We start from the raw sequence: 22,866 nt of genomic DNA on the forward strand, positions 1-22,866 counted from the left end.
TCAGGAAGTATGGTGAGTTCCCCATTGTATAGAGTCTTAAAGAGACATTAGCTCACTACTTGTCGGGAAATTGACGCTGTAGTGTGAATTTCTGTTGAGTTATTCATTAGGCTGAAGGACCTCGAACATCCTGGGTGTGGTGCTTTGGCTGATTACTGTACCATGGACTGAATATGTTTGAAGAGTCAAGCAATCATTGTAAAGGTGTAGATTATTGGGGGGGGGGTGAACCCGTGAATTCTTCATCTTGGGCTAGGTACACAGAGTAGAACGGTTATGCTAAAATTGGAGCCTGTGACTATTTTATTGATGGTCCTGAAGGCATTATAAGAAACTCAATATGTATTTCAAAGCCAAAGCTGAGTGATTAACAGGCAGATAATAGTCCCTACCATCTTCTCTAGATCCAGGCCCCTACATCTACGGGATCTTTGATAATTAGATGGTACTTTTAGGATCTCCCATGTTGTCCATAGAGTTTCTCTCTCCACTGACGCAGGTCACAACCCATTGTAAGACTTCTAAAATTTATGTGCCTTAAAATTCATCACCCTGAAACCAACCTATTAACTAGCATCTCTAGACCTAACTAAATTGATCTTTGGATGATAGACTTTTCATCACCGGACCCGTATTGAAAGCCTTTCCATTTTGGTTGGACCTACGAGAACTGGTGCTCCACTGGCCAAGCCTTTGAGAACTCAGGTTCACTCACACCATAAGGAGGTGTCAGAAGAAAACTTCAGTGGACAGAGGGCTGGGCATGGAGTCAGGAAGACCTGAGTTCAAATCTTACCCCAGATGCTTGCTAGCTGTGTAACCCTAGTCAAGTCATACAATGTTTCTCAGCCTCAGTTTCCTCACCTCTAAACCAACAATAATAATAGTAGTGGCACCTACTTCCCTCAGTGTGGTTGTAAGAATCAAATGAAATAGTATATGTAAAGCAATTTTCAAATCTCTGATATTAGGATTAATGCCAGTTATTTGTAATTTTTTCCTCAAATGAACCCAAGTGAAAAAACAAAAAATTAATGCACACACACAAATCTTGAAAAAAGGGGGGGGCGGTTGCTTTCAGATTCCATAGGACTCAAATGCATAGGAACTATTTCAGGGAAATATTAACTTACCATAAAGAGGCAAGTAATTTTGATTTAGTTTTAATTTTTATGAAAGTTTTATTTAAACTTCCAGTGACAAGTACAGTATGTGAACGTATAAATAACCAAAAAGTAATTGCAAACAGTGATACGTTTCCGTAAGCAGCCATTATTTACTGATTATTTACCTTAACCTCGAAGACTTTAAAACAGTTCTCCCTGCGTCATGTTTATTTTCATTTCTTTTCTGTGCATAGAATGTGGATTTGTTGCTGTTATGTTGCTTTGACATAGTTGCAGTCAATGTACATGTTCTGTTTGTCCCCCTTTTTTCACTCCGAGTCTTTCGTGGAAGTCTTTTCAGGATATTTGACTTTGTCAAGCTCACTGCTTCTTAATCCATGGCATACATATACCATAATTTTCTAACCATTCCCAAGTTGTTGGAATCATTTTATCTTAGGGCCTTTTTCTGTTTGTGTGTTTGTTTGTTTTTGCTGTTACAAATAGTGGTGCTGGAAATACTTGTATAAAAAAAGTCTGTCGATAGTCTTTTTTGGGTGTAGGACTAGTAAGTCATAGGGTATGAATATTTTTATAACTTGTATTGCTTTACAAAAAAAAAGGTTAAATGAACTCAGAGTTCTGCCAGCTGTGTCTTACCACTTCCAGAGATCTCATTATCTTTTATTATCTTATGAATAGGCAATATATTTTATCTTGAAGGGGTACAATACTACAATAGCCTCTACAAATGGGGAATAGACATTTGTAATGTTGACACTAGGACAGCTAGGTGGTGCCGTAGTGCATAGAGCACTGAACCCAAAGTCAAGAAGACTCATCTTCCTGAGTTCAAATCTGGCCTCAGACACTTATTAGCTGTGTGACCCCAGGCAAGTCACTTCACCCTGGTTGCCTCAGTTTCCTCTTCTGTAAAATAGGATGGAGAAGGAAATGGCAAATCGCTGCAGTATCTGTGCCAAGAGAATCCCAAATGAGGTCACAAAGAGTCTGATATGACTGAAAAAAAAATGACTTAACAACAACACGAGCTCATAGGCTCCAAACACATGCAACCTCAATAAATGCCTCACACACTGTGGTTCCCAACATTTTCAAGTGCAGGGAACCCTATATTTTTCAGCTCAAAAAATCAAAAGATTCCTGCCCACACTCACCCCTTCCTCCTCACCTCCCCTGCCTTGGCTCTACTTTTGAATTGTAAGTTTGTCAGTATCTGCTTTATAAAGCACACCAAATATTGTGGCAGGAACATTTGATTTAGAATCAAATGATCCGAATTCAAATGCTGGCTTTGCTACTTGCTATCTGTGTGACCTTGAATATGTCAGTTACCTTGGGCCTCATTATCTTCACATCTAAAATGAAGGAATTAGACCGGACAATTTCTAAGGGATCTTCTGGCTCTACATTCAGGTAGTGTATCCCATTATAGTCAGAATGTAGCAACCCTGCAAGAGAAATCTCTTATTGCAAAAGTGGCAATGTTTACCTTCCTCCCGTCCCCCACCAGAATTTCTTTCTTCAAGCTTTCTTCTCTTCACAATATTGTTTAGTTGCCAAAGTGACAAATGGAGCATCATTTAGGTTCCATTGGCTTTTAAAAACAGATCATTAATAAGAACATGATCCGGAATATAATATAACCTCCATTCTTTGAGTTTAGCCTGACACTTCCTAGCCTGCCTGACATCTAGTATGTCTCATAAACTTTTCCAAGACTGAAGTTTCTAAGGCCAAATGACTGTTGGGTGAGGGATAGAAGATCAAGGACAAGGACAGGAATGAACTGTGAAAAATGAACATTGAAAATATGAGCATGGATGGCCTATTTCTTTTTCTCCTGTTTCTGTTCTCTTTTACCTAGAACTCACTTGGTGAGGGAACAGGGATTATACCAAAAGCCATAGTGATGCTGAGGAAGGCCAGGGAACTTGCTGAATAATATAAACTTTGCCTCCTCAGAAGGGAATGAAAAAGGCAGGGTTTGCTTCTGTACTCTGAGACTCCATGTTTTCCCATTAGAAGTATCTGCTCCAGCCATAATCATCTTGAGAAAGCCTCCTTGATGATCATCGGCCAGTGGTTGACAGTCCAAAGGTGGTGATAAAAGTCCTGCTGGCTTCTTGTGGAATTTGCAAACAGCATGGCTTATGTTAGCAGACTTTTCCCTGCCAACAAAGGAGTGCTCAAAGGGTTAAGTGACTTCTCTCCTTTTGCTGTTTTTATCTATCGTGAACAGATATCCAGGCTAGTGATGGCCAGCCTGTCAAAAAGCAAGTGAGGCTGTAAGTGTCAAGGAATCCGGAACAGGAACAACCATTCTTGGGCAGGAAACACTGATTATGAAATCTCTTGACACCTAATAGTTCAAAATGGTACTCAGTCCTTTTGGAATAAGTTATGGGACACAGGGATAGTTTATTATTAATTCCTTGCGTTACATGTCATCTGTAGAATGCCTGTGGGTACTCTTAGGAGAGGGCACCTGGGCATCATTCAGTGGCTCTGCCACATGTAGGGCAGTAGGATTGTGATATCTGGTCCTGGGATGCTATGCTTCATACAGACCCACAGAGGCCTCCCAGAATCCAATGATGTATGAAGAGCACTGCTGCAGTTCTGATAGCATTATTTCTGAAAGAAAGTCTTTTTTTGGTCATCTATTTATTTTTAAACAATTTTTTTCCCATTTTGAGTTCCAAATTCTCTCCCTCCTTTCAGTTCCTCCCCCACCCACTGAGAAGGCAAGCAATAGGATATCAATTATCCATGTGAAAACATGCAAAATATATTGAAGGAAAAAGTCTTGACTACTCAGGGCATTTTGGATAGCTTTTGGTAAGGCATTTTTGGTTTTGTCCATAGCTGAGGAATTCCAGGTATGGGAACTTCCTTCACCAATACAGTTTGAAACTCATGTTTAACTTACATCATCTCAGACAGGTGAAATTTGCACAGGGTCACACAACCAGTATGTGTTAGAGGCAAGAGGGAGGCCCAAGCCTTCCAGAAGCAACGGCTGGCTCTCTATTCGTTATGTCATACTGCCTTTTTTTCCTCTTTTTTCATGACCTCATACTTCCTTCTATTCCCTTGCATTCTGACCATGAACAAGTCATTGCATGTGCTAGGGCCTCCTCAACCTGGAATATCCCTGCACAAGACCCACCCTCCTCTTCTCCCATTAGTGACTTCCTCCTGGGGCCTCCGTTTTGTAGAGGAGCCCAGGCCAAGCAGCCTTCATTCTCCTCCCAGTCTAGCCTGGGGAAAAAAAGACACTCCTGACTTCAAAACTAAGCCCCTCAGTCAAGTCTCTTCATTCCTTCCTTTTACCCTTCCCTCCCTTTCGGCTCCCTTTTTGTGTTGTCATCCCTTATTAGAATGTAAGCATCTTGAGGGCAAGGACTTTCTTTTTGCTTGATTTTGTGTCATCAGCACTTAGTACAGTGCCTAGCACATAGTAAATGCTTAATAAATGCTGCTTTCCCTTTTCCCAGGGCCTCAGTTTCTACTTGTGTAAAATGAGGTGCTTCTATCCCCCCACCCCCAACTAGAGGTCTCCTTGAGAACAGGGACTTTCATTCTGGTCCAAGCATAACCCATGACATTTGGCAGCTCTTAATGGCCAAGTCTGGCTGACCACTTGTAAGTTATGGATAAGGGGGATTTGGGGTCAGGTGGGACCAGGTGGCCCTCTGAGATCTTTTCCAGTTCTAAATTGTGGTGATTTGTGATTTTGTTGAGTCATTTCAGTTGTGTCCGACTCTTCGTGACCCCATTTGGGGTTTTCTTGGCCGTGGTTTACCATTTCCTTCTCCAGCTCATTTGAATTCAGGTCTTCCTCACTCCTAAGCCAGACCTAGCATTGTATCCAATGTGCTACCTCGCTGCCCCTATGCTGTGATTCAATAATTCTGAAAGTTCTTTCTATGGAGCCGCGAGGGGCTGGCAGTGGATAGAGCACTGAGCCTGGACTCAGGAAGACTCATCCATCCTCCTGAGTTCAAATCTGACCTCAGACACTTACTAGCTGTGTGACCCTGGGTAAGTCACTTAACCCTAACTGCCTCAGTTTCCTCATCTGTCAAATGAGCTGGAGAAGGAAATGGCAAACCACAGCCAAGAAAATCCCAAATGGGGTCATGAAGAGTAGGACACGACCGCAACAACTCAGCAATAAGAAATGCCTTCTATTTCTAAAGTTCTGTAAATCTAGAAGTCATGTCTCCTAACTCTCAGTTCAGGGTTCTATTCTATCACACCATGCTGCCCTTGTGAAGGGCATTTCACTCTAGGTCCTTATGGTTTTCTAAGGGGAAGAGCTGACTCCTAAATAATCATTCAATCAGTAAGCATTTATTAATTGCCTACTATTGTCAGGCACTGTGCTATTCAGTGGAGACAGGAAAGGAAACAAAAGATCATCCCTGCCCAAGGAACTCACAATCAAAGTGGGGGGGGGAAGGATAACACACAAACGTATAATGTACTGACAAGCTGCAGACACAATAAATACGAAATAATTAACAGAGGGAAGGCACTAGAATTAATAGAGGTTGGGAAAAGCTCCCCGTAAAAAATGGGATTTTAGTTGGGACTTAAACAAAGCCAGGGAAGCCACTTGGTAGAGACGAAGAGGAAGAGAATTCCAGGCATGGGGGAGAAAATGCCCAGAGCCAAGAGATGGAATGTCTTGTTTTGGGAACCCCAAGCAGGCCAATGTTATTAGATCAGAGAGTGTGTGGCAGCAGGGAGTAAGGTGTAAGAAGACTGAAAAGGTCAGCAGCAGGATAGGTTATGAAGGGCTTTAAATGCCCAAAAGAGCATTTCATATTTCATCCTGGAGATGATAGAGCCACTGGATTTTGTTGAGTAAGGATGGTGACGTGGTCAGACCTGCGCTTTAGGAAAATCATTTTGGTGGCTGAATAGAGGATGACTTGGCATGGGGGAGAGGTAGACCCACCCATAGGCTATTGCAGTAGTTCTAGTGTGAGGTAATAAGGACCAGCACCACAGCCTGGGCAGTGTCAGAGGAGAGAAGAGAGTGTATTCAAGAAGATGCTGCAAAGGTGAAATCAATAGGCCTGCAATTTTTCTGCATATTTAAGTCTCCTTTATCCATCCGATTTCATGAAGCCAAGCTTTCACACTTTTCAAAAGAGATTTGAGCCAGGATATCACTGTCTCAACTGGTGGATCAAATTGCTGGCTCCTGTCTCTCAGGAAACCCAGCAGGCATTGTGCGGCCCAACTAAGCCTATGTGCCTAAGTCATCCCTTCTGGTTCTAAATATATGATCCAGTGAACTCTGTACCCCCATGTCTGCATCCCTGAAGCTACAGCCTGGGAGATGCTACCCTTTTATCACGGGAAGGTTAAGGGTAGAGCTCACTGTTGGAGAATGAGACAATGTTGCCCCCTATTGGCCAGTTATTCAGCTGCTTGATGTCATCTCTGTAAACTAGTCAGATGCATGTTTTTAGTTTAGCCCAAAGGTTTGACTTGATTTTTTTAATTGCTGTAGATTCACTTGTGAACAAATAATTGCCCATATTGTGATGTAAAAGTGTCCTATAAATATGCCCATACAGGAGTAAAAGCCCACGGAAGCTTCAATCCCATATATTGTTCCAGAAACGTAGAAATGAGACACCCAACTTCAGTGTTTTATCGTATTACTCTTTGCCTCTTCCCAAGCAGGGATTTATGTGTTTATTGTTTATAGTTGAAGTGGAAATTTACATATATTCCTATGTCAGAAATCTTTTTTTCTTTTTTTTTATAGAGACCACACATCTAGCCTTGAAATTTTCATGTATTTTCTTTGCTGCTCTGTTCAGCTAACTATGGATTTCGTGGTTTTTGTTGGTGGTCAGTCATTTTTCTGTCATGTCCAACTCTTCATGATCCCATTTTGGGGTTTTCTTGGCAAAGGCAATGGAGTGATTTGCCATTTCCTTCTCCAGCTCATTTTACAGATGAGGAAACTGAGGCAAACAGGGTGAAGTGATTTGCCCAGACTCACACAGCTAGTATCTGAGGCTGGATTTGAACTCAGGAAAATGAGTCTTCGTGACTACAGGCCCAACATTCTGTCTACTGTGCCACATGGTTGCTTTTTTCATGATTTTTCTGTCCTTCCAAACACAAGCAGAAGGCTAGTGAATTTGTCTTTGAAGACCATATTAATGTGCCCGCTGCATCATCTTATAACTGAGGCCACTGCTCCGTTACCCAGAGGCTCTTAGCTCTCTCTGGAGCCAGAAGCAACCTAGAAGATCATCTAGTCTAACTCCTCACTTTACAGATAAGGAAACTGAGACCCAAGGAGCATAAATGGTTTGCCCAAGGTCACACAGGAAGTAAGTCAGTGTTGGGATTTGAACTCAGACCCTCTGACTTAGGAGCCTGTAGTCTATCCCTCGTCCATCATTTTTCTCTCTTTTTAGGAACACTGTCCAAATGTAGCTGCCGCCTGTAATGTGAGCCTAAGGCATCTGTCACTGGAAGCTCTAAATCTGTGGTCCAATGTATTTGCTGCCCCAAACTGGTCTTGTATCTTCAGAGTTCCGGAAGGGTGGAAAGAAGGGCTTTGTGGCCATTTTTAAAACTGAGTATTAAATCTCTTCCTCTAAGAGAAAGCGGAGGGCATCTGTATTCTAGTGCTAGCCTGAGCACAGACTATACCACGGTGGCCATCCAAGGCCATGTTCTTACCCAACCCTGTTCCTATTGGCTTCTGCTATAGCACTTGTTCTTATATGGTAGGCGTGTTAGTTATGAAAGTCAGATTCTCTATGACCTCTAGATCTTTCTTCAGGTCAGAGGGAAAGGATGGCCCTTTCTTGCAGTCCATACCATGATTGTGGGGCCTTCTGTTTGGGGAACCACTGTATAATGTCTACAGCAACCCAAAAGCTCATCCCATTTCACAAAGAAAGCTCTCTCTGTGAAATGAAGTAATGTCATGTAATGATAGGACAGCTGGATGGTGCAAAGGATAGAGAGCCAGGCTTGGAGTCAGGAAGATCTGAGATCAAATCCAGCCTCAGACACTTCCTAAATTTGTGACCTTAGGCAAATCACTTACCCCAGTTTGCCTCAGTTTCCTCATCTGTAAAATGAGCTGGAGAAGGAAATGGCAAACCACTCCAGGATCTTTGCCAAGAAAACTCTAAATGGGGTCACAAAGAGTTGGAGAGGATGGAGCAACAGCAAAATGCAAGAACAAATAAATAAGTACAAGCTTAAAAATTAAAAAACAAACCTACCCAAAACGGTAATGTTACAACACTACAATAAGTGCAGTACAAGTCACTTAAGTTTTCTAAGCCTCAGTCTCTTAACCTGTCAAATGGGAATAACAGCATGTATACTACTTACCTTGCAGTATTGTGAGATGAGCACCTTGTAAACTATACATCCCACAGAAATGTGAATCATTGTCATTATTGTTTGTAGGCAAGTCACAATACCCCAATTATGCTTTTCCCAAAACCCTTAGGCAGTGTCCCACCTAACTTAGGGAATGAAACAAGGGTCACTCACCAAAAAATGTGGGAAGCGTGACCCCAACAACTTTTGCATATTTTTTTGTATGTGAGGGAAGATGAGAGGTCATCTATGGATACTGATCCTTTTCTTCACCCTAACAGAACTGAACCCTCCCCAGAATGATTTCCCTAACTTGATATGTTAACCAAAGTTAACCAATTTTAATTCTGTAGTCAGTGAATTCGCTTACTTGCCTGCCATGGAGCTTCTTGGCTGTATATTCGTCAAATACTCTTTCCCCTGGAGGTGAAGAAGTCCAGAGTAATGAGATTTACACCCTATGAAGAAGAAATCCATGGCTTAAAGCTATAAATAGCACTTATGCTCCAAAAGCCCCAAATTTTGTAGGTCTGAAGGGTTAAAACTCAGTTTATACTTCCACAAACCCAGCATACCCAGCAAACCAAATGCCCTTCCTTAAAGACATACGATAGAAGCCACCACTCTTAGCCCTCAGTTTCCTCCTCTGTCAACAAAGGGATTTGGACTCCATGTCATCTAAGAGATTCCTCATCTGTAAACTGAAGGGGGTTGATCTAGGTAACCTCTGAGATCTCTTCCAGCACTTAACTGAAGAAGCAATAATTGAATTCATTTCAACAAATATTTGTTAGTCTAGGTACTGAAATATGTGTGTATATGTATATGTGTATGTATATACACACATACACTCTGCTAGGTATACAGATGCAGGTATATACACGCATATGTGCATATACCTACATCTCTATCCCTAGCAGAGTGAAATAGATATAGATCTATCTAGATATTGATATTTATAGACATTAATATCTAGGTAGACATTGATATCTGTATATAGCCATATCGATAGATAGATAGATAGATAGATAGATAGATAGATAGATAGATAGATAGATAGATAGATATAGATTAGATAGCCACCTAAAAGTGGCTTTAGAGTCAAGACTTCTCTGGGTCTCAGTTTCTTCATCTGTAAAATCTGAACTAGATGATTTCGAAGACCATGTTGTATTTCATTCTAAGCTCTAGGATCCTAAGTACTTAGAGCTAGGTCTTGGCCTAGTTCCTGTGGTATTTGCTGTATCCGTTCATTTGAATGGAGGGGGGGCTGGCACCCTCTCTCTGGGGCTCCTATGCAAACTTTTATTTCTATGTTAGGTCCTTTGTTTCTGTTTCCTACTTTTTCTCCCATCCTCTTTGCCCCATGCTTAGCTGAATTTCATTTTCAATTAGCTGACTCATAGCAAAGCCTATGAATATGTATTATATTCATAGCAGAAGCTACCCTCAGGTGTCTATAGGGCGAGTAAGTTGTAGGGTTTTATAGTTATCTTCAGCAAAAATCTAGCTTCCAGTTACCTCTTTCCTTTTAACCCCAATTAGGGCTTCACCTACTTTTTGCTTGTCTTGTCTCTTTGCTGACTTGGTTTCTTGAGACTCTGGGAAGTCCATTCGCCAATTGACTAAGGATCTGAGTATATTTAGTACTTGAAACTCTTTGAGAAGTGCTGTCCTTGTCGTCATATGCTAGGAAGTAAGTCACCAACACAGGATTTTTCAGATAAGAAGTTTCCAAAAGCCGCATTATTTCACCATCGGCATACTTCTGAACCTGATTTCAGTCTCCTCATGTTTTGTTTCAGCTCTATGGAAGACGAACCCCCTGGGAAGATCCTGCTAAATGGGTGATGGATACTTATCCATGGGCAGCCACCCCCCAGCAACACGAGTGGCCTCCTTTGCTCCAACTGCGGCCTGAAGATGTTGGTTTTGATGGCTACTCTGTGCCCCGAGAAGGTTCGACCAGTAAACAGGTTCCCCCGAGTGACGCAGAAGGAGATCCGCTGGTGAGTGTCCGGTTTCACTAGTGGGGATTAGAGAATGTCACCTGTTCTTGGGGAGCCTGAAGATCAATCTCTTCTAACAGATTGGTCAGTCATCCTCATCACCCGAACTTTGTAAGATGTTTGGTACTCTGATATTACTGGGGAAATACTTTGGAGAAATAAATAAATTTTAAAAATCTAACCAAGAACTACAGCAAAATACAAGGTTCCTCCAGGTTCATCATACTGTTTAGAATGTTCCCAGTGGACCCTTTCTCTTAAACATGTCATAATTGGAATAGAAGAGTGAGAAATAAAAAAATTCAGATGCTTAAAGGAATAAGTCTCTATAGCTAGACAAGCAGTTAGAAAAACTAGAGATTAGTCTGACTTGTGAACTTTCAGTAAATAGAATTTAGCACATCCAATGGCTGCTTACCAATGGAAAGCCAATTTGGTTCTGGGTTCACTATTTAGATGGACGTAAGTCAAAAAGATTCTGGAGTCATCTTGGGAGAAATCTCAGTATAAGAAATTAGGGAAGATAGGATAGCTCCAAAAAGGCTTTCAGAAAGTATATTAAGGGGGCAGCTTGGTGGCACAGAAGATAGAGCTCTGGCCTTGAAGTCAGGAGGACATGAGTTCAAATCCAGTCTCAGACACATAATACTTACTAGCTGTGTGACCCTGGGCAAGTCACTTAACCCCAATTGCCTCACCCCCCCAAAAAAAGGGCAGAAAGTATATTAAGGAGAATGCTGTATGCAGTAACAGCAATACTGTTCCATGGAGAACTGTGAGTGACTTAGCTATTCTTAGCAATACAGTGATCTGAGATAATCCCAAAGGACTAATGATGAGGCATACCCTCCATCTCCAGGGAAAGCACTGATATTGAATGAATTCTTTCTTAATTTTTTTTCCTTTTATTCGAGTCTTCTTGTACAAAATCACTAATATGGAAATGTTTTATATAATTTCATATATATATATATACATATATATGTATATATATGTATATATATATATATACATATATATGTATATATATATATACATATATATATACATATATATATATATATACATATATATATATATATATATATGTATATATATATATATATATATATAACCTATATCTGATTGCTCACCATCTTAGGGAGGGAGGGAGGAAGGGTTAGAATTTGGAACTCAAAACTTTAGATAAAAATGTAAAAAAATTTTTAAAAAAAGATTCTGTATGAGAGAATAGGGGTGACTGGGCTGAGAGTTCCTAACCCTTTGTACTCTTCCTTACAGATGAACATGCTGATGAGGCTACAAGAAGCTGCCAACTACTCGAGCCCCCAGAGCTATGACAGTGATTCCAATAGCAATAGCCATCAGGACGACATCTTGGACTCGTCCCTGGAGTCCACCTTGTGATCGGGGACCGAGCACAAAGTCTTTCTCCACTTCTCATGCTTCTCTGCCCTCACTTCCCAGTTCCATCTGCATACCCCAAGCCATCTCCAAAGGCACCTTCTCAGCCCTGCCTTCAGGCTCAGTGTTAGAGCTGGGAGAACAAAAAGCCTTGTTTGTCAGCCTTGACCATGGGTGCGGGCACCCAAGTCAGACAACCTTGGGACTTTTTCCTTTCAATGACAGGGACAACTGCACTATGTTTTCTTTCTTTCTTTCTCTTTCCCCGACTCCCTCCTCCCATCCTTCCTTCTTTCTCCTTATTTCTTTGCTTTGCTTCTTTCTCTGTGAGCTCCTATGCCTGAGACCCTGAAGATTCTTCTGGATTATTTCAGAAGCGTGGAAAACAAACCAGGGGTTGGGAAAATCTGTTCAAAACTTGGAAACAAAATAGCAGCAGGCTGTGAACTGTGTGGAGACTAAAGGGGCTAAGGAAGGGCAGAAAATTAAGCCTATGCTGCTTTCTACCAAACAAAGAGCATCTGGGCTGGGCGTCAGCGCAGCCCCACCAAACGACCTCAGTTCCAGAGGCCTGGCGCCCTGTAGGGCACTTGCTGTGGTGATAGTCACCAAAAGGCAAAGCTACAAGACAGGGAAACCTTTTTTTAAAAAAATTATGATTTTTTTTAAATGGTGCTCTCTTTGCCTGAGACCTTAGTTTGACATGTTTTGATTCTGTCACACCTTTGTGTACTTTTCTACGAAAATGTATATATACATATATATATGTATATATATATATATATACACACACACACACACACACACAACCACACATACAACATACACACACATATATATGTGCATAATAACATGTATATATGTGTATATATATATGCTTGTGTTAAATATATGTGTGTATGTATGTATATGTGAATATATATATGAATCAGGCTTTTTGTTTTGTTTTCTGCAAGCACTGTGTGTAGTGAGAGATGTTCTACAGCTTTGAAGAACTGAATACCCACCCCCTCTGAAGTGGACATTGAGTTTTTATTCCTCTTTCTGACTAGCATTGATTCTGAAATTTTTTTTCTCCTGCCCTTACATTCAAAATTGGTAAACATTGGAGAAAATGAGAGCTGCAGGAATCAGCTTTTCATTTTGTACTATGTGATTTTTTTTTAATTACTCATTTTAACAGCTCGATATCCCAGTCTTTTGCAACTGGGCCCTAGGGTACTCCTGTCTCTTTGAAGTAGCAGGGGCCCATGCTGTCAAAACACGGGTGAGCTTTGAGCCACGTTAGCCCTCCTTCCTCCTCTTCCTTCCAGACGCACATCTGTGATATAAGCAGCCAGGCTTGGACTTCGTCGAGGTGAGAGGTCACCTCCCAAAGGAATTGCACTTCCCCTTCCATGGGAACTGATATATGCCACAGGTCACTGGGTGCGGGCCACCCCTTCCCGGAAAACCCAGCCTCTGCCTCCATCTGGATGAGCTTCCTCTGATCTCTTCGGGTGCTGAACTTCAAAACGCGATGCCTTACTTATTTTGTACAAACTACTCGTTTATGTTAGTGCCGCATCTGCTGGGGTTGGATTTTTCTAGTGAAACAAAACAGGGCTAAAATGTCATCTCTTCATGTGAAATAGGAGAACACAAGTCGCTGTGAATATTCCGTGTCTGAGAGATTTGCTTTTCAGGATGTGTGGCCACTTTAAAACAGCAGGAGGAAAATGACATCTGTTGTCAAGTTCATTTTAGTCTACAGCTGCAAATTTTACTGGACAATTATCCACCTTCTCTGCAGGAAAAAAGACTAACTTGTAATATTCTACATACAATACAAACCACTCTTACAGGAACCCAGTGTGCTATTTCTTCAACGTCCTGGTATACGTTTAAGAGCTTGTTAAATCTTAAAGTTTAAAAACAAAACAAAAAACAAACAAAAAACAACCTTAAATACCAATTTGCATGTAGTTTCGGATTGTTTCTTTTCAAGGTTGTTTTTTGCATCTCTTAAATTTCTGCTGACAAAGTTATGACTCCTTGTGATTTCCCTAATTTTTTTTTTACTCCATAAGAGTTTGATATGAGCCTGCTCAAATTACAGCTTCTGATTTGCCAATGACTTATCATTTTCTTTCTCCTAAAATTGACTGCCCTACCAGTGAGTGAAATGCCAGTCAAATTTGTCACTGCTTTAATCTCAATAAACCCTGAGTATATGTCTGGAACTAGTAAATTACCCTTGATCTGGGATATCTACCTTTGGTTTGGGTTCTGGTTTGAAGAGCCATACCATTGGCCTCCAAACAGTGCTCCAACACCGAACACCATCATCTGTTACGCTAACATATGACGCTGATTTCTCAGCTAATTTCACACCCAGCAATTCCCTTACTTTCTATTACTGTGAATTTGGGTGGAGATGAAGTTGATCTCTCATTTTGGGTAATTTTCCCAGCCACCTTGTGAATAGACACCCATCGATATTTTTTTAAACTTTTTTTTTTCAAATCATACCCTTCCCTGTCTCCTCTCTTTTCTTCTTCCTTCCCCTCCTCCAGCTTTCTGTTGCCAGGCACAGAAAGGTCTCTGTGTCGATCATTCAATGACTGATGATCATTTGTGTGACTGGGAGCAAGAATGACTTCCAGTAGTCTAGTCTTTGTAATGGTCATAAGCTCAGTGTCCTTTTGAAAGCTTCAGGAAGCAGGGTTGTCTGGATGCATTTTATTTTTAATTTGGCCATATTTTAAGTATACAAGACACACCTTTGAAAGAGTGATTGCTCATTTAGGGCTTTGTCCAAAATGCTTCCATTTTGCCTTTTTATACAGAGTTAGGCTCATTTTGAAATGTACAAGATTCTATGCAACATTCATGTTGAGTTATGAGTGGAAGCCAAAAGCTTTCTTTCCAAACTGCCAAGAATATGCAGGCCATAAATGAGATGGGGGAGATCTTATAAGCTGGGATGGGGAGGGAAGGGGCTTGTCTAGACCTTTGTTGTACATTGGGGAAATTTTTTATTTCATGGTTGATGTTTAAACTTCAATATTCTGTGTATTGAAACTTGTTTGACTGTGGCGAATCTTATTTCAAATTAAAAAAAAACAACTTTGTGGATATTCAATGGAAGGTTTGCTGTTTTGACCTAGTTGTTTCCAGTGGAACAGTTTATGAAATATGTTCTATAAGATGTACATTTTTTCATTGTAACATAGAAATTGTAAATATTTGATTAAAGTGCTGCATTTTGATGAATTTTTTCTAGCCATTTTTAAAGAGAAAACTAGGAATTGAGTATTTTGTGTACGGTATGATGTTTCCATCTTCCCTCCCTTTCTCCCTTCCTATTTAATTTTCATTTGTCACTAGGTTTGGGATTTGCCAATGGTCTGTTGGAGATCATGCCCCATGTCATGGAGAATGAAATTGATGATTGTACCAGTCTTAAATTATTGATGATTCAATAAAATCAATGCTTATTTATTCAGATTTAGAGTTTTGCTTATTCTTCTATACTAAAGCTGCCTTCATCCAAGCTCAGTTTCATTCCAAGCTGATATTGGTCCTGTTAGGTCAGGACTTCTTAAACTTTTTCCACCAGCAGCATTCTTTGGCATTGCATGGGCTGAGGACATGCATAGTGCAAAGTGCACATGCTTTGTGTTCAGAACCAAGGCTGCCATCAAGTTGCTAGATAGAATGTTGGCTAGCGTTGCCAGAAACACCTCGGTCTCATTACTCATCTCAGTTTTAATTAATTTTTGGTCATTGCACATTCAGAAGCCTTCTATTGCCAAATTCTTCGTGACCCCGTCACAACACACAGTTTAAGATGTGCTGTGTTAGACTGCCCCTCAGGTAGCAGACCTAGCAGAGAATCCAACCTCTATGCTCTATCACTGTTGCACTTCCCACCTCTTCTTCGTGTCTCCTCAGCAATTATTCAGATGTCAGAGCCATGCTCTTTACTCTTTTGTTTTCATTCCCATTTTTCTTCTGTGCTGGAGTTTTGAGCCTGAAGGAGAGATCACTGATGTGCCCGATTATAAATTACAAACACTTGTAACAATAAATCTCCCCTAAATTCTAATGTCTCCTCTTGGAGAGGCCAGAGGAACACTGGACAAAAAATTAGTTCTTACTAATTGTTAAATTTTCAGTGTGAGCATTTACACCTCAGAAACTAGAAACTTGCAGATTAGACCTTGATTTACTGTTTATTGATTGTTTGGGCTTCAGAAAGTGATGGAGAAAATGGCAATGATGTATATTAAATTTGAAAGTGTTCCTGTGTACTTCTTTTTGCAGAGCTGATTGTTAAACATTTTTCCTAGAAAATGACCCTGCACTCTGCCATTCTGGTGAATGAAGTCATAAGATTCTGGTTGTAGAGTTGGATGGGATCTCAGAAGTCACCTGACCCCATCCTCTCTTTTCACAGCTGAGGTCATTGAGACCCAAGAAAGTACAGTGACTTGCCCAAGATCATAAGGAAGTAAATTATCAAAGGCAGAATTTGAATTCAAGTCCTCATCCAGTGCCCTTTCCACACCACATTGCCTTCCAAAGCTCAACATGTAGGCCCAGGACTGGACGGTTTATCTGTCATTACAGAATTCAATTCGATAAACACTATATTAAGTGTACCAGCCTCTATGATTTCAGAAAGTCTCAGTACCATCAGGCTGGTCATCGGCTGATGTTTTCATTACCAGCCATACCATCTCTCCAACACTGTCTAGTAAACACAAGGATCCTGTGCTTTGTATTGGGAGAAGGAGAGTGTATATGGACAAAACCACATATCTCTTGTTGTAACAACTATAGCTGATGACAGCTTCTGGATGTCATCACCTTTGAGGATTTTTAAAGCATATTGAAAGCAGTAGACCTTCCAGATTCTTTGCAAATTTGACCTTGGCCCGCTGACCCCACCTATGGTGCCAGAAAAAGCCTACATTGATCTAGACCACATTGGCCTACTCAGCTGCAGACGTGAATACAGCTCCAGGACTAGATGCATGCAAAGCTGTGCCTACAGGAGACGTTCCATAGGACATAATGGAAGACATTACAGAAATGTCCAATAGCTTGGGCTTAATTTGGAGGAGAGAATGAAGCATCCTTTTCCCTTCTGGCTGCTCTGCCAAAGAAGCAAGAAATTTGGATACACAAGAATCTGACATGTTTTCAACAAAACGTGGTTTGTGGCTTGTGTTGTTACTGCTCTGTTTAGTATAGTCTGACGAATAGCAGTAACAGTTAACATATATTGCTTTAAAGCTTACCAAGTACTGAACATATACAGGATGTCCCCAAAAGTCTTGGTATCATTTTAAGCTGTTACAGCTTACAGCTGCACTAAGACTTTTGGGAGCCCCCTTCCCCCACATGTTATCTCATTTGATCCTCGCTGCAACCTTGTGAAATAGGGGCTATAGTTTCATTTTATTATTATTATTATTATTATTCCCATTTCACAGATGAAGAGATTGAGGTTCACAGACTGACTTGTCCATAGTCACTGCTGCTAACAGTGGTCAGAAATGGCATTCAAATCCAGGTCACTTGCGACTACGTGTTTGGTGCCCTTACTCTTTTTCCTCTACTACACCCACCATCTTGTTGCTCTGCCTTCTTAAGTACCAGACCTCCAGAGCCCATGCTCTGGGAGACTTAACTCACTCAGGTTTGGTATTCCCTCCCTGGGGACTGCAGTCCTGATCGGTGAGTTCATGAATGTAAGTTCACACGGCAAGATGGCCCATGGAGCCAGCCCTAGTCAGGCTTCACATCTTCTTATCATCTGCTTACTGCCACAAATGTTCCCCTCTACTTCTCCCTCTGTGACCAAATCCATACTGCTATTGCTTGTTGCTCAGTCCTTTTTCAGAAGTATACGACTCTTCGTGACCCCATTGGGAGTTTTTGGCAGAGATACTGGAGCGGTTTGCCATTTTCTTCTCCGGCTCATTTTACAGTTGAGGAAACGGAGGCAGATAGGTTTAAGCAACTTGCCCAGGGTCACATAGCTAGTAAGTGTCTGAGGTCAGATTTGACCTCAGGTCCTCCTGACTCCAGATTCAGCACTCTATCCACTGTGCCACCTGTCTGCCCTGTTGCCATCGCTACTGCCTTACACCTTCTCTGTGGCATCACAAGCCCAAACACCCTTCTTGGCACCCACTCCTCTACATGTTTTATTTCCTCTCATTATAATGTAAGTTCCTTGAGTACACACTGTCTATTGTGGAATGGAACTGATGGAAAGGAATAAGCATTAATTAAACATAATGCCTACCATGTACCACGTACTCAGGCAAGCACTTAGAAAATATCATCTAATCTGATTTTCACAACAACTCTGTGAGGTTGGTGCTAGGATGATCCTCATTTTACAATGGAAGAAACTGAGGCTGACAGAGGCTTGCCTAGGGCCACGCAGCTAAGAAGTGTCTGAGGTCAAGGCAAGCTATTAATTCAGATCTTCCTGACTCCAGGGCCAGTGTTCTATCCACTGAACCATCTGTTTTTGTATATACCAGTGCTTAACACAAAGTAAACACCATAAATATTTTTCTGTCACGATGCTCCTCAAAGAACATAAATTATCTGATAACCTTCATCAAAACCCTCTCTTAGTGGCCCCACCCAACTCCATTCAGATCTGCCCCCAGTTCCGAATAGTTCCTATGTACAAAGGAAGATTTCTGTACAGAAGAAGGAAGAAAGATGCGGTGTGCCCAGCATGCGGGAATCTTTGGCTGTGAACGGGAAAGCAACAAAGACCAGGAAACGGTAGGTGTTCCTTCCCTTGGAGGTTGGGAAGTCTCTAAGTACAGGGACTGGGCCCTCACCGCTTTTGTCCAATCCCCCACCCACACTACACAGTGGTGCTTAGCACAGCGTTCTGCATGTTGTAGGAACATAACCTCCTATGAAACTTTTCCTTCGTGCCTCCCTCCAGCACCCAGTGCCTGCCCTAACTAGTTACCTTGTGTGTATTTTTGTCCATTTTTCTTATGTCCTTATATGTGAACATGTGGCTTCTCTCCTTTGACCCGTAGAATGGGACAAGGACTCATTCATCCTTGTCTTGGAATCCTAGCACATTTCCTTGCAAATCACTTAAGGAGTGCTTATTAATTAAGTGATTGAATTAATAGCTTTCGAATGAATGAAACCATTAGATATTCCAGACTCCCATCCTCAATCAGTGTCAAACACTGCTCAGCTCAAGCACAACGTTGCATGTGAAGCTTCTTCTCATCCGCCCAGTCTTTAGTGTCTTTCCCCTAAAAATCTTGTTATATTTATGTTGTACAAATTCTGTTCAAAATATATACTTACAGATGTATGTTGTATTCTCCAGTAAAGTCAAGTTCTTTGAAGACCAAGATTATTTCATTATTGCATCAGCAATACCTAGCAAAGTGCCTGGCATATAGCAGATGTATAATCAATGCTTTCAAAAGCCACATTTTATCGATGATGCTTCTGAGGTTCTCTTCCTGTGAAAGGTTTTAGCCGTAGATCATGGCAATCTTGATCACAGGATTCAATGAATCTAGAGGTTCCCCAAGCCCAAACTCAACTTTTTCATAAGTTGTTAGGACAAATAAGTCGCCTAGAGGAAAGAGAAAGGGCCAGGGAAGTTAAGCAGAGCTCTACTAAGCCAACCCTGCTTCCTCTGGCAGACATTGGAAGGCACTGGGTTTGCACTGATTCTAACTGGATGTGAAGAAAGCAAATAGCATTTAGGCTGCCTTGTGAGATAAATAGATCCAGGACCAGACGGGTTGAGGGGAAAGGTGGTAAAGCTCCACTGTTGTTGTTGTTCAACCGTTTTTCAGTCACGTCCAGCTCTTCATGAGCCCATTTGGGGTTTTCTTGGCAAAGATATTGGATCAGTTTTTCATTTTCTTCTCCAGCTCATTTTACAGATGAGGAAACTGAGGCAAACAGGGTTACTTAACTTGCTCATGGTCACACAGCTTAATAAGTGAGGTTGCATTTGAACTCAGGTCTTCCTGACTCCAGCCCGGCACTCTATCCACTAGCTACTCTAGTTCCACTGTATTCTGCTGTAATCATACTATGCATGGAGTACTGTTTTCTGTTCTGTGTGGTCCACTCTTGAATAAGAAGCTGATATGTCCAGGAAAGATGGTAATAGAACTAATCCAATATACAAGCAGTTGAAAGTTCAAAGGATGTTCAGTTTGGAGAAGACTTGGATCAAGGAGAGGGCACAGTGGTTCTAGTCAAGCCTTTGGAGGCCTGCCATGGGGGAGATGGATCCAGTTTGTTATTCGTTCCCAGAACTTGGAGCACAAAGTGGAACTTACCGGGAGGCCCATTTAGATTCAGTGTAAGGAAAAGCATCTAATTAGAGATGTCCAGAAGAGAAATGGGCTGCCTTAAGAGGCAGTGGCATCCTCTAGCTGGAGATCTCCAAGAGAGGACTGGCTGACCACTGGTGGAAATCGTGGAAGGGATTCACTTTCCAGTTGTGTTAGAAAACCTCCGGCATCCTGTCCATTTCTGAATTGTTTACTATTCTGTGATTGGTCTAAATCTGCGGAAGTTTGTGCAGGTATAATTAATCAAACAAGGTGCATTTATTAAATAACTATCAAGACAAAGGCACTATCTTAGGTGCTGGAGACACAAAGACAAAAGCAAAATATTCTTTGCCATCAATGGGGAAGAAGGTAAGGGAATAAGCATTTATTAAGCACCTATTATATACCAGGGACGTAGCAGCTTTACAAATATAAGCACTTCACAAATCTGATCTCATTTGATCCTCATGAAAAGCATGTGACAAAGTCTTGCACGACAGATATCCTCCTAGACAAGGCAGAGAGATGGAGACTAGCTCTGCTTGTTAAATTTCTAGTGGGACCATTTATGCCTCAGGAAATTAGCAAACACTACAAATCTTGGCTTCTTAACTGTTCTGTCGATTGTCAAGAGTTAGGAACATGATGGAGAAAAATGTTAATAATGTAGATTACAATTACAAGTACATCTTGCATTCATTTCCCTCTCTCCCAGCGAGTTGTTAAACATTTACCACCACACCCTTGTCTGGAACCATGGGCCAAATCTTAAAAAATGCAGTGGAAGAGAGGTGTTTACAAAGCCTTATACTTGGATTCAAAACAGAAACGGCACCAATACAGGATAGAGGGTGTGGCTAGACAACCATTTGGGTGAAGGTGGTCAGAATATTAGTGGTCTTCAAGGTCATTGGGAGTCAGTGAAGAAACTGGTAGCCACAAACCTTTGACAATTTGGCTTTCAGTGCAAGAGAATTTGGCATGCAGAACAGAGGAGTCAGCAGACCTCAATCTCTGGCTAGACCAACTTATATCTGGAGAACTAAGTTCCCTTCTACATGTGATGATTTAAGAATACTCACCAAATGGAGCAGCAGAGGATAGTGACCAGAATGGTGAAGGAAACTGGAGACCAAGCCACATAAGCAATGGAGGAAAGACCTAAGGAATCCTGGGAAAGGAAAGATTTAAGGAGATGAGATAGCTGTCTTCAAAGATGTGAAGGGATGTCTTATGGAGGAGGGCTTAGATTTGACCCCTTAGCCCCAGAAGGCAAAACTGGGAGCAGTCAGCCATTCAATAAGCATTTATTAAGCTCCTACTATATGCCAGACACTGTGCTAAGCAATGGGTGAATGTTGGAGGAAGCAGATTTCAGTTTTGTGTAAGGAAATACTTCCAGTAGAGAAGGAAATGGCCCACTCCAGTATCTTTGCTAAGAAGATCCCAAATGGGGTCATGAAGTCAGACAGGACTGAAAATAAAATACTTCCTAACAAAAAAGTTGTCTGCTACACCTGGGGCCATCCCCACAAAGGGGGGTGAGTACCCCAGGTTCAGGGCACTCTGTAGGACCACACCCCTCAAAAGATAGCCTCAGGAATGCCTACCAATGTATTTGCCTTTATAGTCAATCAGAGAATACTGTTACTTGAAAGCAAAGATGTCTAAGAAAATGTAAGTATGAGAAAAGTAGAAACCAAAGATTTTCCCAATCAGCTTGGGGTTTACACTTCCACACATGCAGAATGAGTAGGAAAGTAAACACACAGAGGGAGCATACGTGGAGGGCGACACATGGCCAAGGCACACACATGGAGGACCACACGCAGAAAATATGTGTGGTCAAACAACACATGGGGCAAAGACGCACACATGAGCATCCATGCTGTGGAGCTGCTCATTTCTTGTGTTTGTGTCTCCAGAACTGCTGTGACGGTCTCTGTTAGCGGCGCCTGCCTGTTTCCTCCCAGTCTCCACTGCACGAGGTGGTGCGGAGTGCTAGGACTGGAATCGGGAAGACCTGAGTTCAAATCTATATTAAGACGCTAGGCAAGTCATTTAAATCTCTGCCTGCCTCAGTTTTCTTAACAGCAAAATGGGGATAATAATAGCACCTACCTCTCAGCCTACAGGATTGTTGTGCGAATCAAATGAGAAAATATCTGTAAATCATTTATCACAGTTCTGGAACATACTAAATGCTTAGTAAATCTTTGCTCCCTTCCCACTTCATGGAATGGGCCCTGGTTCCTTGAGTCAGAGGCTTCAAAGTGATTGTTTAATATACTTCCCTAATTTTTTTCTGAATACGAGGCTACCAAACAGATAATGGTGATTTGTCTTACAATTATCCAACGGCTGTAGAGGATGGGGGGGGGGCCCAATTTTTAAGCCCTAAGTCCTGTTTAACAGCAAAGATGAATGGCAAGAGGAAAAGTACGGAGCCAAAGTAATCCAAGTGGCAAAAGTTGTGTCTATTGCCAGTTTAGTTACCTTTCAGATTCCTTCATGTACAGATGGAGACATTCAAAATCTGAAAGAGGCTTTGCCCCACATCCTTACAAGTCTGAGTGATTTTTTTTACTGCCTACACTACCC

General features: G+C 41.5%; 1 protein-coding gene across 1 annotated transcript in view; it reads left to right on the top strand.

The window, feature by feature from the left end:
* NAV2 (neuron navigator 2) overlaps positions 1-15,409 on the top strand; it is a 453,334-nt gene extending 437,925 nt beyond the window's left edge. Inside the window, 2 exon segments of the mRNA XM_078148755.1 lie at positions 10,313-10,516; positions 11,798-15,409. Of these exon segments, the coding sequence (XP_078004881.1) occupies positions 10,313-10,516; positions 11,798-11,923 (330 nt within the window). The 3' untranslated portion in view covers positions 11,924-15,409.
* Positions 15,410-22,866: the final 7,457 nt, after the last annotated feature.

This window comes from Phascolarctos cinereus, unplaced genomic scaffold (assembly GCF_003287225.1).
Source record: "Phascolarctos cinereus isolate Bilbo 61053 unplaced genomic scaffold, phaCin_HiC Scaffold_9;HRSCAF=440, whole genome shotgun sequence".
NCBI lineage: Eukaryota > Metazoa > Chordata > Mammalia > Diprotodontia > Phascolarctidae > Phascolarctos > Phascolarctos cinereus.